This window comes from Oncorhynchus nerka, unplaced genomic scaffold, assembly GCF_034236695.1.
Source record: "Oncorhynchus nerka isolate Pitt River unplaced genomic scaffold, Oner_Uvic_2.0 unplaced_scaffold_1044, whole genome shotgun sequence".
NCBI classification, from domain to species: Eukaryota; Metazoa; Chordata; class Actinopteri; order Salmoniformes; family Salmonidae; genus Oncorhynchus; species Oncorhynchus nerka.
The window spans coordinates 20001-37500 of record NW_027040265.1 but is presented as its reverse complement, the minus strand read 5'-3'; the positions used below and the strand labels follow the sequence as shown (position 1 = coordinate 37500).

At 44.5% G+C, this 17500-nt stretch overlaps 1 protein-coding gene across 1 annotated transcript in view; it reads right to left on the bottom strand.

The window, feature by feature from the left end:
• The window catches only part of LOC115117815 (glutamate receptor ionotropic, NMDA 2A-like), a gene marked incomplete at its 5' end in the record, with an annotated part of 54901 nt that overhangs the window by 29830 nt on the left and 7571 nt on the right, over positions 1–17500 (bottom strand). Inside the window, 5 exon segments of the mRNA XM_065016305.1 lie at positions 8039–8268; positions 8668–8793; positions 12045–12119; positions 12122–12197; positions 14988–15159. Coding sequence (XP_064872377.1) covers positions 8039–8268; positions 8668–8793; positions 12045–12119; positions 12122–12197; positions 14988–15159 — 679 coding nt within the window.

Below are 17500 nucleotides of genomic sequence, written 5' to 3'. Positions count from 1 at the left end.
TCTGTCTGTCTGTCTGTCTGTCTGTCTGTCTGTCTGTCTGTCTGTCTGTCTGTCTGTCTGTCTGTCTGTCTGTCTGTCTGTCTGTCTGTCTCTCTCTCTCTCTCTCTCTGTCTCTCTGTCTCTCTCTGTCTCTATCTCTCTGTCACTCTCTGTCTCTCTCTCTCTCTGTCTCTCTCTCTCTCTCTGTCTCTCTCTCTCTGTCTCTCTATCTCTCTCTCTGTATCTCACTCTCTGTCAGTCTTTCTCTCTCTCTGTCTCTTCTTGTCTCATCTCTCTCTCCTCTCCTCCCTCTCTCTGACTCTTCTGGTCTCCTCTTTCTCTCCTCTCCTCCCTCTCTTTCAGGGTGTGCTGTGTGTCACTCTCTTACGTAACCTGACGGAGCAGATCTCGTCTCTCCACAGTTCCCCGTCCGGCCTGCTCTCCTGTGTCTCTCTCCTTTCTATCTCTCCTCTCTCTCTCTCTCTCTCTCTCTCTCTCTCTCTCTCTCTCTCTCTCTCTCTCTCTCTCTCTCTCTGTCTCTCTGTCTCTAAAAACACTCTCTGTCTGTCTGTCTCTCTCTCTCTCTCTCTCTCTCTCTCTCTGTCTCTATCTCACTCTCTGTCTGTCTGTCTCTCTCTCTATCTCTCTCTCTGTCTCTATCTCACTCTCTGTCTGTCTGTCTCTCTCTCTCTCCATCTCTCTCTCTCTCTTCCTCTCTCTCTCACTCTCTCCCTCTTTCTTTCTCTCTCCCTCTCTATCTCTCCTCTCTCTCTATCGCTCTCTCTCTCTCTCTCTCTCTCTTTCTTTCCTCTGTCCTCTTTCCTCTGTCCTCTGTCCTCTTTCATCTGTCCTCTGTCCTCTTTCCTCTGTTCTCTGTCCTCTGTCATCTGTCCTCTTTCCTCTTTCCTCTGTTCTCTGTCCTCTGTCCTATTTCCTCTGTCCTCTTTCATCTGTCCTCTGTCCTCTTTCCTCTGTCCTCTGTACTCTTTCCTCTGTCCTCTTTCCTCTTTCTTATTCCACTCTTTCCTCTTCTGTCCTTTTTTTAAACATCTCACTCTGTTGTCTCCCTTCTCTCTTCTGCTATATATATAAGAAAGAAGGAAAACAGCTGAGCTCTCTCTTCTTCTGTCCTCTCCCTTCTCTATTCTTCTCTTCTATATAAGAAAGAAGGAAAACAGCTGAGCTCTCTCTTCTTCAGTCCTCTCCCTTCTCTATTCTGCTATATATAAGAAAGAAGGAAAACAGCTGAGCTCTCTCTTCTTCAGTCGTCTCCCGTTTTTCTTATATACCTCCCTCTTCTTATATCCCTCCCCCTCTTTCTGAAACTCCTCCCTCTTCTTATATCCCTCCCCCTCTTTCTGAAACTCCTCCCTCTTCTGATATCCCTCCCCCTATTTCTGAAACTCCTCCTTCTTCTTATATCCCTCCCCCTCTTTCTGAAACTCCTCCCTCTCTTCTTAATCCCTCCCCCTATTTCTGAAACTCCTCCTTCTTCTTATATCCCTCCCCCTCTTTCTGAAACTCCTCCCTCTTCTGATATCCCTCCCCCTCTTTCTGAAACTCCTCCCTCTTCTTATATCCCTCCTCCTCTTTCTGAAACTCCTCCCTCTTCTTATATCCCTCCCCCTCTTTCTGAAACTCCTCCCTCTTCTGATATCCCTTCCCCTCTCTCTCCCTCCCTCCCTCTCTCTGTCTCTCTCCCTCCCTCTCTCTCTCTCTGTCTCTCTCTCTCTCTCTCTCTGTCTCTCTCTCTCTCTCTCTCTCTCTCTCTGTCTCTCTCTCTCTCCTTGTCCTCCTCCTGTCATCTTAGTCCGTAACTAATTGTCCCACAGGGAGGATAGAGACAGAGTTGTATTGAACACAATAGATTTTTTTTATTTTCGTCCTCCTTGGTTAGTAAAATGTTCTTCTTCTCTGGGTCAAAGACCATCTAAAGGGGGTGGGGGGAGGGGCGTGGTTTGGGAACTGGCGTAAGATAAAAATACACATAGCGAATCACATCGACCATGTCAATGGTCTTTATATTTCGGTCATCATTTAAATACTACATGAATAAATGCATAAATTATGACAAAACGTAAAAAAATGTTTTCTATTGTTTTCGTAGATCCAAGTTAGTAGGATTTTGACCATTTTAAAATAGTCACTTAAAAAACTAAAATAATCTATGTAACAGATCTTGTATCGTTGACACTGTGGCTGTGGAAAGAGAAATCAAATCAAACTGTCGACTTTTACCGTGAACTTACTTTACCTCAACGAACAGAGCAGTTCAAAGAAGAGTTAAGGAAAATATATTTACCAAATAGACTAAAATATAAAGTAATTATAATAAGTAACACAATAAGACTAACAATAACTGGGCTATATACAGGGTATTACGGTACAGAGTCAATGTGGAGACTATATACAGGGTATTACGGTACAGAGTCAATGTGGAGGCTATATACAGGGTAGTACGGTACAGAGTCAATGTGGAGGCTATATACAGGGTATTACGGTACAGAGTCAATATGGAGGCTATATACAGGGTATTACGGTACAGAGTCAATGTGGAGGCTATATACAGGGTATTACGGTACAGAGTCAATGTGGAGGCTATATACAGGGTATTACGGTACAGAGTCAATGTGGAGGCTATATACAGGGTATTACGGTACAGAGTCAATGTGGAGGCTATATACAGGGGGTACTGGTACAGAGTCAATGTGGAGACTATATACAGGTACTACGGTTTTCAGAGTCAATGTGGAGACTATATACAGGGTATTACGGTACAGAGTCAATGTGGAGGCTATATACAGGGTACCGGTACAGAGTCAATGTGGAGGCTATATACAGGATATTACGGTACAGAGTCAATGTGGAGGCTATATACAGGGTATTACGGTACAGAGTCAATGTGGAGGCTATATACAGGGTATTACGGTACAGAGTCAATGTGGAGGCTATATACAGGGTATTATTACGGTACAGAGTCAATGTGGAGACTATATACAGGGTATTACGGTACAGAGTCAATGTGGAGGCTATATACAGGGTGTTACGGTACAGAGTCAATGTGGAGGCTATATACAGGATATTACGGTACAGAGTCAATGTGGAGGCTATATACAGGGTATTACGGTACAGAGTCAATGTGGAGGCTATATGTACAGGGTGTTACGGTACAGAGTCAAAATATAAAACATCATTCTACGTCAACATACTGGTAACACAAACAACACAGAATCAAATCAATACTGATACAATACGTCTGATCAGAACCGATCACACGTCGTTCCCACGGTGACGGATAGCAGCTCCTTACGTCCTGTCGCAGGTAATGCTTGACTTGGGCCGGGGCAATTTATTTTATTGTTTTAGGGAGGGCGACTGCGTACCGACTCCACTATAAAACAAAGTGGCGTTATCACCGGCTCAAAGCGGAATTAAAACGGGATGAGGGTTCCTACGGTACAGAGTACTGCTGGTTTTCTGCTCTACCTAATCATTATTAATATTATTATAAGTACAGAGTCCTGCTGGTTTTCTGCTCTACCTAATCATTATTAATATTATTATAAGTACAGAGTCCTGCTGGTTTTCTGCTCTACCTAATCATTATTAATATTATTATAAGTACAGAGTACTGCTGGTTTTCTGCTCTACCTCATCATCATCATCATTATTAATACTATTATAAGTACAGAGTACTGCTGGTTTTCTGCTCTACCTGATCATCATTAATATTATTATAAGTACAGAGTACTGCTGGTTTTCTGCTCTACCTAATCATTATTAATATTATTATAAGTACAGAGTACTGCTGGTTTTCTGCTCTACCTAATCATTATTAATATTATTATAAGTACAGAGTACTGCTGGTTTTCTGCTCTACCTAATCATTATTAATATTATTATAAGTACAGAGTACTGCTGGTTTTCTGCTCTACCTAATCATTATTATTATTATTATTAATATTATTATAAGTACAGAGTACTGCTGGTTTTCTGCTCTACCTCATCATCATCATCATTATTAATATTATTATAAGTACAGAGTACTGCTAGTTTTCTGCTCTACCTGATTATTATTAATATTATTATAAGTACAGAGTACTGCTGGTTTTCTGCTCTACCTAATCATTATTATTATTATTAATATTATTATAAGTACAGAGTACTGCTGGTTTTCTGCTCTACCTGATCATTATTAATATTATTATAAGTACAGAGTACTGCTGGTTTTCTGCTCTACCTGATCATTATTAATAGTATTATAAGTACAGAGTACTGCTGGTTTTCTGCTCTACCTAATCATTATTAATACTATTATAAGTACAGAGTACTGCTAGTTTTCTGCTCTACCTGATAATTAACTGCACCCAGCTCGTGTCCCAGGTCAAAATCAGTCTCAAATTAGAGGAGAATCCTTTTTAAAAAGCAGAAGATGATGAGGAAAATGTGAATCAACCTTCTTGTCTCCAATGAGTCCAAGAGAGAAACACCAGAAATGTGGCACTGACAAATCAACACTCGGTAACGCTGGCCAATCAGCTGTGTCGTGGATAGGATTCTACCGCTGCTAGAGGATCATAAACTGGAGCTATACTGTCAAGGTTCTGTGGGGGAGTTTAAACTTCCTTAGCCCACTGTGTGGGTGTGTGTGTGGGTGTGTGTGTGAGTCTGTGTGTGTGGGTGTGTGTGTGTGTGTGTGTGAGTCTGTGTGTGTGTGTGTGAGTCTGTGTGTGTGTGTATGTGTGTGTGTGTATGTGTGTGTGTGTATGTGTGTGTGTGTGTGTGTGTGTGTGTGTGTGTGTGTGTGTGTGTGTGTGTGTGTGTGTGTGTGTGTGTGAGTGTGTGTGTGTGTGTGTGTGTGTGTGTGTGTGTGTGTGTGTGTGTGTGAGTCTGTGTGTGTGTGTGTGAGTCTGTGTGTGTGTGTATGTGTGTGTGTGTATGTGTGTGTGTGTGTGTGATGTGTCCATGTGTGTGTGTGTGTGTGTGTGTGTGTGTGTGTGTGTGTGTGTGTGTGTGTGTGTGTGTGTGTGTGTGTGTGTGTGTGTGTGTGAGTCTGTGTGTGTGTGTGTGTGTGTGTGTGTGTGTGTGTGTGTCTGTAGTGTGTGTGTGTGTGTCTGTAGTGTGTGTGTGTGTGTGTGTGTGTTTCCATCCTGCAGTCCAGCTCTACATCCCAGTGTAGTGTGTGTGTGTGTGTGTGTGTTTCCATCCTGCAGTCCAGCTCTACATCCCAGTGTAGTGTGTGTCTGTGTGTGTGTGTTTCCATCCTGCAGTCCAGCTCTACATCCCAGTGTAGTGTGTGTCTGTGTGTGTGTGTTTCCATCCTGCAGTCCAGCTCTACATCCCAGTGTAGTGTGTGTCTGTGTGTGTGTGTGTTTCCATCCTGAAGTCCAGCTCTACATCCCAGTGTAGTGTAGGTGTCTGTGTGTGTGTGTGTTTCCATCCTGCAGTCCAGCTCTACATCCCAGTGTAGTGTGTGTCTGTGTGTGTGTGTTTCCATCCTGCAGTCCAGCTCTACATCCCAGTGTAGTGTGTGTCTGTGTGTGTGTGTTTCCATCCTGCAGTCCAGCTCTACATCCCAGTGTAGTGTGTGTCTGTGTGTGTGTGTGTTTCCATCCTGCAGTCCAGCTCTACATCCCAGTGTAGTGTGTCTGTGTGTGTGTGTGTTTCCATCCTGCAGTCCAGCTCTACATCCCAGTGTAGTGTGTGTCTGTGTGTGTGTGTTTCCATCCTGCAGTCCAGCTCTACATCCCAGTGTAGTGTGTGTCTGTGTGTGTGTGTTTCCATCCTGCAGTCCAGCTCTACATCCCAGTGTAGTGTGTGTCTGTGTGTGTGTGTGTTTCCATCCTGCAGTCCAGCTCTACATCCCAGTGTAGTGTGTGTCTGTGTGTGTGTGTGTTTCCATCCTGCAGTCCAGCTCTACATCCCAGTGTAGTGTGTGTCTGTGTGTGTGTGTTTCCATCCTGCAGTCCAGCTCTACATCCCAGTGTAGTGTAGGTGTGTCCCGGGCCCCGAGCAGGCCGCACAGTAGATGGACCTTTTTCACTTCTATTGGTCAGCACGGGGTCCACAACGCCTCGAGAGCTTCGTTACTACGGTTACAATGGTCGTGGCATTCACCGGTCGTAAAACAATCATTATTATTATTACGTCCCCGGGGAGTTTTCCCCCCCACCCAGGAAACAACTCCAGGCCTCTGTAATAGCCTGATAAATGGTGATAAATACGTACCTGTAGATGACTTAAGGACACAAACAAAAACAGGACATTAGATGTTAATGGAGACAGGATGAGGACAACACATCCATAGAGGTAGATAGAAGACCCATGCTAAAACCACGTTTTTGGGGGTACTAGAGTTGTCTATCAAAGTCTATGGGACAGTATGTCCATAGAGGTAGATAGAAGGCCCATGCTAAAACACGTTTTTGGGGGTACTAGAGTTGTCTATCAAAGTCTATGGGACAGTATGTCCATAGAGGTAGATAGAAGGCCCATGCTAAAACACGTTTTTGGGGGCACTAGAGTTGTCTATCAAAGTCTATGGGACAGTATGTCCATAGAAGGCCCATGCTAAAACACGTTTTTGGGGGCACTAGAGTTGTCTATCATAGTCTATGGGACAACAGATCAATAGAGGTAGATAGAAGGCCCACGCTAAAACGTTTTTGGGGGCACTAGAGTTGTCTATCAAAGTCTATGGGACAGTATGTCCATAGAGGTAGATAGAAGGCCCATGCTAAAACCACGTTTTTGGGGGCACTAGAGTTGTCTATCAAAGTCTATGGGACAGTATGTCCATAGAGGTAGATAGAAGGCCCATGCTAAAACCACGTTTTTGGGGGCACTAGAGTTGTCTATCAAAGTCTATGGGACAGTATGTTCATAGAGGTAGATAGAAGGCCCATGCTAAAACCACGTTTTTGGGGGCACTAGAGTTGTCTATCAAAGTCTATGGGACAGTATGTCCATAGAAGGCCCATGCTAAAACACGTTTTTGGGGGCACTAGAGTTGCCTATCAAAGTCTATGGGGACACTATGTCCATAGAAGGCCCATGCTAAAACACGTTTTTGGGGGCACTAAAGTTGTCTATCAAAGTCTATGGGACAGTATGTCCATAGAGGTCGATAGAAGGCCCATGCTAAAACACATTTTTGGGGGCACTAGAGTTGTCTATCAAAGTCTATGGGACAGTATGTCCATAGAGGTCAATAGAAGGCCCATGGTAAAACACGTTTTTGGGGCACTAGAGTTGTCTATCAAAGTCTATGGGAGAGTAGGTCCATAGAGGTAGATAGAGGGCCCATGCTAAAAACAGGCTTCATGGCATTAGTGCTATCTATCTATGTTTATGGGACAGTAGGTCCATAGAGGTAGATAGAGGGCCCATGCTAAAAACAGTCTTCGGGAACACTAGAGCTGTCTATTTAAGTCTATGGGACAATAGAACTGAAGCTGACATAAAGTAGGTGACTATGCTGTGATTCCCTAGCCTCTATGCTAGCTTCACGCGCTCTGCGGAATCTCGGAATCTCGGAAACATTCCGACGGGGAATCCGAGGGGGTTACAAGATTGTAACTCTAGTTTCCCCGTTTTGTAGTTCCGACTCGGAAATTGTGCATTTCCGATCGTTCCGTGAGGACGTGAAGGCAGCACAGAACATACAGACATAGAATGTAAACGTAAACATCTAGGTGAACACACGATCTACTAAAAACCCTATTTCTAGGCCCTGCCTCTATCTCTATCTCTAGACTCCGGGCCATGTATATCGACAGCGACAGCGTATTCAACACAGGGAATCGGTGTAGCTCAAGATAGTGTTAGCTCTCTGAGCTAAAGCCCCCTTTGTGTAGGGGGAGGGGGGTGGCATCAGCTCTAGGGAGCTAACACGAGTTCTTAAGGTCACCAGAAGTGATTATTCGCTCCAGCGAAATTCTCAATGGGACTGCAACATCGTACATTAAAAAAACTATTTTAAATTTTTTTATTTATCAAATCAATGTTATTATAACTATCAATCTTTAACATGCTGAGAGTATAAACAGTAAAACATTACCTTGTTGTCAGACAGTCCCGTGACCTGGTCTACAAACTCCTCCTGGATCATGAAGGCAGCCAGGTTGGCTGTGTAGGAGGCCAGGAAGATAACGGCGAAGAAGGCCCACACCGACACTATGAACTTACTGGTGGTGCCTTTAGGGTTCTGAACCGGGACAGAGTTGTTGAACACTAGACCCCACAGCAGCCACACCGCCTTACCCATAGTGAACGATGGGCCGTGGGGGTCTGGAGGGAGAGAGGGAGGCAGGGAGGGGAGGAGGGGGAGGGAGGGAGGGAGGGGGGAGGGGCAGGGAGGGAGGCAGGAAGGGAGGCAGGGAGGGAGGGAGGGAGGCAGGGAGGGAGGGAGGGAGGCAGGGAGGAGGGAGGGAGGCAGGGGAGGAGGGAGGGAGGCAGGGAGGAGGGAGGGAGGCGGGAGGGGGAGGGGAGGAGGGAGGAGGGAGGAAGGAAGGAAGGAAGGAAGGAAGGAAGGAAGGAAGGAAGGAAGGAAGGAAGGAAGGAAGGAAGGAAGGAAGGAAGGAAGGAAGGAAGGAAGGAAGGAGAAGGTAAATTCAGACTTAAAAGTGTGTGTGTGTGTGTGTGTGTGTGTGTGTGTGTGTGTGTGTGTGTGTGTGTGTGTGTACCTACCTCTACCCTGTGCCAGGTTCCTGTTAAAGCCCAGAGGGCTGATGTATTCAAACATGAACACAGCCATCGCTGTTACCAACAACAGCATCACAAACATCATGATCCACACCGTCGCACTGAACGGCTCTGAAACACACAGAGAGAGACAGAGAGAAGAGACATGAATACACACACAAACATAGACACACATCAGATTAGATACACACACAAACATAGACACACATCAGATTAGATACACACAGAGACACACATCAGATTAGATACACACAGAGACACAGAGACACACATCAGATTAGATACACACAGAGACACACATCAGATTAGATACACACAGAGACACACAGAGACACACATCAGATTAGATACACACAGAGACACACATCAGATTAGATACACACAGAGACACACAGAGACACACATCAGATTAGATACACACAGAGACACACATCAGATTAGATACACACAGAGACACACAGAGACACACATCAGATTAGATACACACAGAGACACACATCAGATTAGATACACACAGAGACACAGAGACACACATCAGATTAGATACACACAGAGACACACATCAGATTAGATACACACAGAGACACATCAGATTAGATACACACAGAGACACAGAGACACACAGAGACAGACATCAGTCCTGTTAGTGGTGCTGTATAGATCAGTCCTGTTAGTGGTGCTGTATAGATCAGTACTGTTAGTGGTGCTGTATAGATCAGTCCTGTTAGTGGTGCTGTATAGATCAGTCCTGTTAGTGGTGCTGTATAGATCAGTCCTGTTAGTGGTGCTGTATAGATCAGTCCTGTTAGTGGTGCTGTATAGATCAGTCCTGTTAGTGGTGCTGTATAGATCAGTCCTGTTAGTGGTGCTGTATAGATCAGTCCTGTTAGTGGTGCTGTATAGATCAGTCCTGTTAGTGGTGCTGTATAGATCAGTCCTGTTAGTGGTGCTGTATAGATCAGTCCTGTTAGTGGTGCTGTATAGATCAGTACTGTTAGTGGTGCTGTACAGTCCTGTTAGTGGTGCTGCATAGATCAGTCCTGTTAGTGGTGCTGTATAGACCAGTCCTGTTAGTGGTGCTGTATAGATCAGTCCTGTTAGTGGTGCTGTATAGATCATACAGTGGTGCTGTATTAGTCCTGTTAGTGGTGCTGTATAGATCAGTCCTGTTAGTGGTGCTGTATAGATCAGTCCTGCCTGGTGCTCCATACTGTTAGTGGTGCTGTAGATCAGTCCTGTTAGTGGTGCTGTATAGATCAGTCCTGTTAGTGGTGCTGATAGATCAGTCCTGTTAGTGGTGCTGTATAGATCAGTCCTGTTAGTGGTGCTGTATAGATCAGATACTGTTAGTGGTGCTGTATAGATCAGTCCTGTTAGTGGTCCTGTATTGATCAGTCCTGTTAGTGGTGCTGTATAGATCAGTCCTGTCTTCCTCCAGATAGACACACCTGTTAGTGGTGCTGTATAGACACCTGTTAGTGGTGCTGAGATCAGTCCTGTTAGTGGTGCTGTATAGATTAGTCATAGTGGTGCTGTACAGTCCTGTTAGAGACACCTGTTAGTGGTCCAGAGACAGTCCTGTTACATAGATCAGTCCTGTTAGTGGTGCTGTATAGACAGTCCTGTTAGAGATCAGTCCTGTTACTGTATAGACAGTCCTGTTAGTGGTGCTGTATAGATCAGTCCTGTTAGTGGTGCTGTACAGATCAGTCCTGTTAGTGGTGCTGTATAGATCAGTCCTGTTAGTGGTGCTGTATAGATCAGTCCTGTCTTCCTCCATACTGTTAGTGGTGCTGTATAGATCAGTCCTGTTAGTGGTGCTGTATTGATCAGTCCTGTTAGTGGTGCTGTATAGATCAGTCCTGTTAGTGGTGCTGTATAGATCAGTCCTGTTAGTGGTGCTGTATAGATCAGTAGTTAGTGGTGCTGTATAGATCAGTCCTGTTAGTGGTGCTGTATAGATTCCTGTTAGTGGTGCTGTATAGATCAGTCCTGTTAGTGGTGCTGTATTGATCAGTCCTGTTAGACACAGTCCTGTTAGTGGTGCTGTATAGATCAGTCCTGTTACAGAGTTAGATCAGTACTGGTGCATAGACATCAGTGGTGCTGTATAGATACACCTGTTAGTGGTGCTGTATAGATCAGTCCTGTTAGTGGTGCTGTATAGATCAGTCCTGTCTTCCTCCATACTGTTAGTGGTGCTGTATAGACAGTCCTGTTAGTGGTGCTGTATAGATCAGTCCTGTTAGTGGTGCTGTATAGATCAGTCCTGTCTTCTCCATACTGTTAGTGGTGCTGTATAGATCAGTCCTGTTAGTGGTGCTGTATAGATCAGTCCTGTTAGTGGTGCTGTATAGATCAGTCTTGTTAGTGGTGCTGTATAGATCAGTCCTGTTAGTGGTGCTGTATAGATCAGTCCTGTTAGTGGTGCTGTATAGATCAGTCCTGTTAGTGGTGCTGTATAGATCAGTCCTGTCTTCCTCCATACTGTTAGTGGTGCTGTATAGATCAGTCCTGTTAGTGGTGTATAGATCTCCTGTTAGTGGTGCTGTAGATCAGTCCTGTTAGTGGTGCTGTATAGACCAGTCCTGTTAGTCCTGTTAGTGGTGCTGTATAGATCAGTCCTGTTAGTCTGTGTAGATCTCCTGTTAGTGGTGCTGTATAGATCAGTCCTGTTAGTGGTGCTGTATAGATCAGTCCTGTTAGTGGTGCTGTATAGATCAGTCCTGTTAGTCCTGTTAGTGGTGCTGTATAGATCAGTCCTGTTAGTGGTGCTGTATAGATCAGTCCTGTTAGTGGTGCTGTATAGACCAGTCCTGTTAGTGGTGCTGTATAGATCAGTCCTGTTAGTGGTGCTGTATAGACCAGTCCTGTTAGTGGTGCTGTATAGATCAGTCCTGTTAGTGGTGCTGTATAGATCAGTCCTGTTAGTGGTGCTGTATAGACAGTCCTGTTAGTGGTGCTGTCAGTCCTGTTAGTGGTGCTGTATAGATCTGTTAGTGGTGCTGTATAGATCAGTCCTGTTAGTGGTGCTGTATAGATCAGTCCTGTTAGTGGTGCTGTATAGATCAGTCCTGTTAGTGGTGCTGTATAGATCAGTCCTGTTAGTGGTGCTGTATAGATCAGTCCTGTTAGTGGTGCTGTATAGATCAGTCCTGTTAGTGGTGCTGTATAGATCAGTCCTGTTAGTGGTGCTGTGTGTTTTAATGAAGCCAACAGATGCAGCATGTATTGACAGAATATGAGAGGGACAGTTCTGTTTTTAAAAAATGTTGATAAACACAATCTGTCAGGTGGTGAAACAACACAGACACACACACAGACAGACAACACAAATGTCCTCAAAACACGGGGAGGGTTACCAAGAAAGGCGGACGGGGAGACGGTTCCGTTGCTACGGGAGACCATGACACTTATTCCAGTTTCCACGAACGGACGGAGAAATCGATGACCTCAGAACGCTCCTCATTGATCGTCAGAGAGCCGACGGCCATGACAGCTTTCTTATAGACCACCTGGGAGGGAGGGAGGAATGTAGGGAAGGAGAGGGAGGGAGGGAGGGAGGGAGAGAGGGAGGGAGGGAGGGAAGGAGAGGGAGGAAAGGAGAGAGAGGAGGGAGGGAGGAGGGAAGGAGGGAGGGGAGGGAGGGAGGAGGGAGGAGGGAGGGAGGGAGGGAGGGAGGGAGGGAGGGAGGGAGGGAGGAAGGAGAGAGAGGAGGGAGGGAGGGAGGAGGGAGGGAAGGAGAGATGGAGGAGAAGGGAAGGAGAGAGGGAGGGAGGGAAGCAAGGAAGGAGAGAGGGAGGAGGGAGGGAAGGAGAGAGGGAGGAGAGAGGGAAGGAGACAGGGAGGAGGGAGGGAAGGAGAGGGGAGGAGGGAGGGAAGGAGAGAAGGAGAGAGGGAGGAGAGAGGGAGGAGAGAGGAAGGAGATACGGAGGAGAGAGGGAGGAGAGATGGAAGGAGAGAGGGAGGAGGGAGTGAGGGAGGGTGGGAGGGAGGGAGGAGGGAGGGGAGGAGGGAGGGAGGGAGGGAGGGAGGGAGGGAGGGAGGGAGGGAGGAGGAAGGAGGGAAAGAGAAAGAGAGAGAGGGAGGAGGGAAGGAGAGAGGGAGGAGGGAGGGGAAGGAGAGAGGGAGGAGGGAGAGAGGAGAGGGAGGGAGAGAGGGAGGAGAGAGGGACGAGGGAGGGAAGGAGAGAGAAGGAGAGAGGGAGGAGAGAGGGAAGGAGATAGGGAGGAGAGAGGGAGGAGAGAGGAAGGAGAGAGGGGAGGAGGGAGGGAAGGAGAGAGGGAGGAGAGAGGGAGAGGGAGGGATGGAGGGAGGGAAGGAGAGAAGGAATGATAGAGGGAGGAGGGATGGAGAGAGATGGAGTGAAGGAGGGAGAGACAGGTTCTGGGTTAATCTTTAATCTAGTGTGTTAGCGTGTTGTTGTTGATGTCGTCAGTAGGATCTCATCGCTGTATATTATGCCGCTGAGACTAGCCTTTAGCCGTTAGCTGAACACAGTAAAATGATACTACAGTATAATGCTGAGACTAGCCTTTAGCCGTTAGCTGAACACAGTTAAATGATGCTACATTATAATGCTGAGACTAGCCTTTAGCCGTTAGCTAAACACAGTAAAATGATACTACAGTATATTGCTTAGACTAGCCTTTAGCCATTAGCTAAACACAGTTAAATGATACTACAGTATATTGCTGAGACTAGCCTTTAGCCATTAGCTAAACACAGTAAAATGATACTACAGTATATTGCTGAGACTAGCCTTTAGCCATTAGCTAAACACAGTAAAATGATACTACAGTATATTGCTGAGACTAGCCTTTAGCCATTAGCTAAACACAGTAAAATGATACTACAGTATATTGCTGAGACTAGACTTTAGCCGTTAGCTAAACACAGTAAAATGATGCTACAGTATAATGCTGAGACTAGCCTTTAGCCATAAGCTAAACAAGGTAAAATGATACTACAGTATAATGCTGAGACTAGCCTTTAGCCATTAGCTAAACACAGTTAAATGATACTACAGTATATTGCTGAGACTAGCCTTTAGCCATTAGCTAAACACAGTAAAATGATACTACAGTATATTGCTGAGACTAGCCTTTAGCCATTAGCTAAACACAGTTAAATGATACTACAGTATATTGCTGAGACTAGCCTTTAGCCATTAGCTGAACACAGTTAAATGATACTACAGTATATTGCTGAGACTAGCCTTTAGCCATTAGCTAAACACAGTTAAATGATACTACAGTATATTGCTGAGACTAGCCTTTAGCCATTAGCTAAACACAGTTAAATGATACTACAGTATAATGCTGAGACTAGCCTTTAGCCATTAGCTAAACACAGTTAAATGATACTACAGTATATTGCTTAGACTAGCCTTTAGCCATTAGCTGAACACAGTTAAATGATACTACAGTATATTGCTGAGACTAGCCTTTAGCCATTAGCTAAACACAGTTAAATGACACTACAGTATATTGCTGAGACTAGCCTTTAGCCATTAGCTAAACACAGTTAAATGATACTACAGTATATTGCTGAGACTAGCCTTTAGCCATTAGCTAAACACAGTTAAATGATACTACAGTATAATGCTGAGACTAGCCTTTAGCCGTTAGCTGAACACAGGTAAATGATACTACAGTATAATGCTGAGACTAGCCTTTAGCCGTTAGCTGAACACAGGTAAATGATACTACAGTATAATGCTGAGACTAGCCTTTAGCCGTTAGCTGAACACAGTTAAATGATACTACAGTATATTGCTGAGACTAGCCTTTAGCCGTTAGCTAAACACAGTTAAATGATACTACAGTATATTGCTGAGACTAGCCTTTAGCCATTAGCTAAACACAGTAAAATGATACCACAGTTTAATGCTGAGACTAGCCTTTAGCCATTAGCTGTGTAAACTACGATGTTGTTTTATCTATGAGACAGGACAGACTAAACTAACTGTATGATATTATAACATATTATAATTAGTCACTCACCTCTCCTACCATCCCGTTCCACACATGTTGTTTTAACTATGAGACAGGACAGAGTAAACTAACTGTATGATATTATGACATATTATAATTAGTCACTCACCTCTCCCACCATCCCGTTCCACACATGTTGTTTTAACTATGAGACAGGACAGAGTAAACTAACTGTATGATATTATGACATATTATAATTAGTCACTCACCTCTCCTACCATCCCGTTCCACACATGTTGTTTTAACTATGAGACAGGACAGAGTAAACTAACTGTATGATATTATGACATATTATAATTAGTCACTCACCTCTCCCACCATCCCGTTCCACACGTTGTTGATCTTCTTCCCATGTTTACCGTTGGTAACCAGGTAGAGATCGTAGGTGAACTTCACGTACTTCGCGATCTTCTTCAGGATGTCGATGCAGAATCCTTTACAGCACTTTTTGATGTAGGTCCCGCCCGCCTCTGTGGTGTTGCTGTGGAAACGCAGAAATAATGACATCTGTGATTGGCTGAAACTTCAATGCCACTTCTTTATATAGGCATCTTTCATTGGCTGAAGATTTCAGAATCCAGCCCCCCCCAACATGGACACGTCATTGGCTGAAGATTTCAGAACACCTGCCCCTCCTCCCCGACATGGACACGTCATTGGCTAAATATTTCAGAACCCCCCCCCCGTCTGTCTCCATGATGCTACTGTAACAGAATAGGTATGTCTGTCTCCATGATGCTACTGTAACAGAATAGGTCTGTCTGTCTCCATGATGCTACTGTAACAGAATAGGTCTGTCTGTCTCCATGATGCTACTGTAACAGAGTAGGTCTGTCTGTCTCCATGATGCTACTGTAACAGAGTAGGTCTGTCTGTTTCCATGATGCTACTGTAACAGAATAGGTCTGTCTGTTTCCATGATGCTACTGTAACAGAATAGGTCTGTCTGTCTCCATGATGCTACTGTAACAGAGTAGGTCTGTCTGTCTCCATGATGCTACTGTAACAGAGTAGGTCTGTCTCCATGATGCTACTGTAACAGAATAGGTCTGTCTGTCTCCATGATGCTACTGTAACAGAATAGGTCTGTCTGTCTCCATGATGCTACTGTAACAGAGTAGGTCTGTCTCCATGATGCTACTGTAACAGAGTAGGTCTGTCTGTCTCCATGATGCTACTGTAACAGAGTAGGTCTGTCTGTCTCCATGATGCTACTGTAACAGAGTAGGTCTGTCTCCATGATGCTACTGTAACAGAGTAGGTCTGTCTGTCTCCATGATGCTACTGTAACAGAGTAGGTCTGCTGTCTCCATGATGCTACTGTAACAGAATAGGTCTGTCTGTCTCCATGATGCTACTGTAACAGAATAGGTCTGTCTGTCTCCATGATGCTACTGTAACAGAATAGGTTTGTCTGTCTCCATGATGCTACTGTAACAGAGTAATATACTGTACTGTAATATACTGTACTGTACTGTACTGTAATGTAATGTACTGTACTGTAATATACTGTACTGTAATGTAATGTAATGTACTGTGATATACTGTACTGTAATGTAATGTACTGTAATGTACTGTAATATACTGTAATGTACTGTAATGTAATGTACTGTACTGTAATATACTGTACTGTAATGTAATGTAATGTACTGTACTGTAATATACTGTACTGTACTGTACTGTAATCTACTGTACTGTAATCTACTGTACTGTACTGTACTGTACTGTAATATACTGTACTGTAATATACTGTACTGTACTGTACTGTACTGTAATGTACTGCACTGCACTGTACTGTACTGTAATGTAATGTACTGTAATGACTCACTGTAATGACTCACTGTACTGACTCACTGTGATGTACTGACTCACTGTACTGACTCGCATAACTGTACTGACTTACTGTACTGTACTGTACTGACTCGCTGTACTGACTCACTGTACTGTACTGACTCACTGTACTGACTCACTGTACTGTACTGACTCACTGTACTGTACTGACTCACTGTACTGTACTGTAATGTACTGACTTATTGTACTGTACTGACTCACTGTACTGATTCACTGTACTGTACTGACTCACTGTACTGACTCACTGTACTGACTCACTGTACTGAACTGACTCACTGTACTGTACTGTACTACACTGTACTGTACTGACTCACTGTACTGTACTGACTCACTGTACTGTACTGACTCACTGTACTGACTCACTGTACTGAACTGACTCACTGTACTGTACTGTACTGCACTGTACTGTACTGACTCACTGTACTGACTCACTGTACTGTACTGACTCACTGTACTGTACTGCACTGTACTGTACTGACTCACTGTACTGACTCACTGTACTGAACTGACTCACTGTACTGTACTGACTCACTGTACTGTACTGACTCACTGTACTGACTCACTGTACTGAACTGACTCACTGTACTGTACTGTACTGCACTGTACTGTACTGACTCACTGTACTGACTCACTGTACTGTACTGCACTGTACTGTACTGACTCACTGTACTGACTCACTGTGATGTACTGACTCACTGTAATATACTGACTCACTGTACTTTACTGACTCACTGTACTGTACTGTACTGTACTGACTCACTGTACTGACTCACTGTACTGTACTGACTCACTGTACTGTACTGCACTGTACTGTACTGACTCACTGTACTGTGTTGACTCACTGTACTGTACTGACTCACTGTACTGACTCACTGTGATGTACTGACTCACTGTAATATACTGACTCACTGTACTTTACTGACTCACTGTAATATACTGACTCACTGTACTGACTCACTGTACTGTACTGA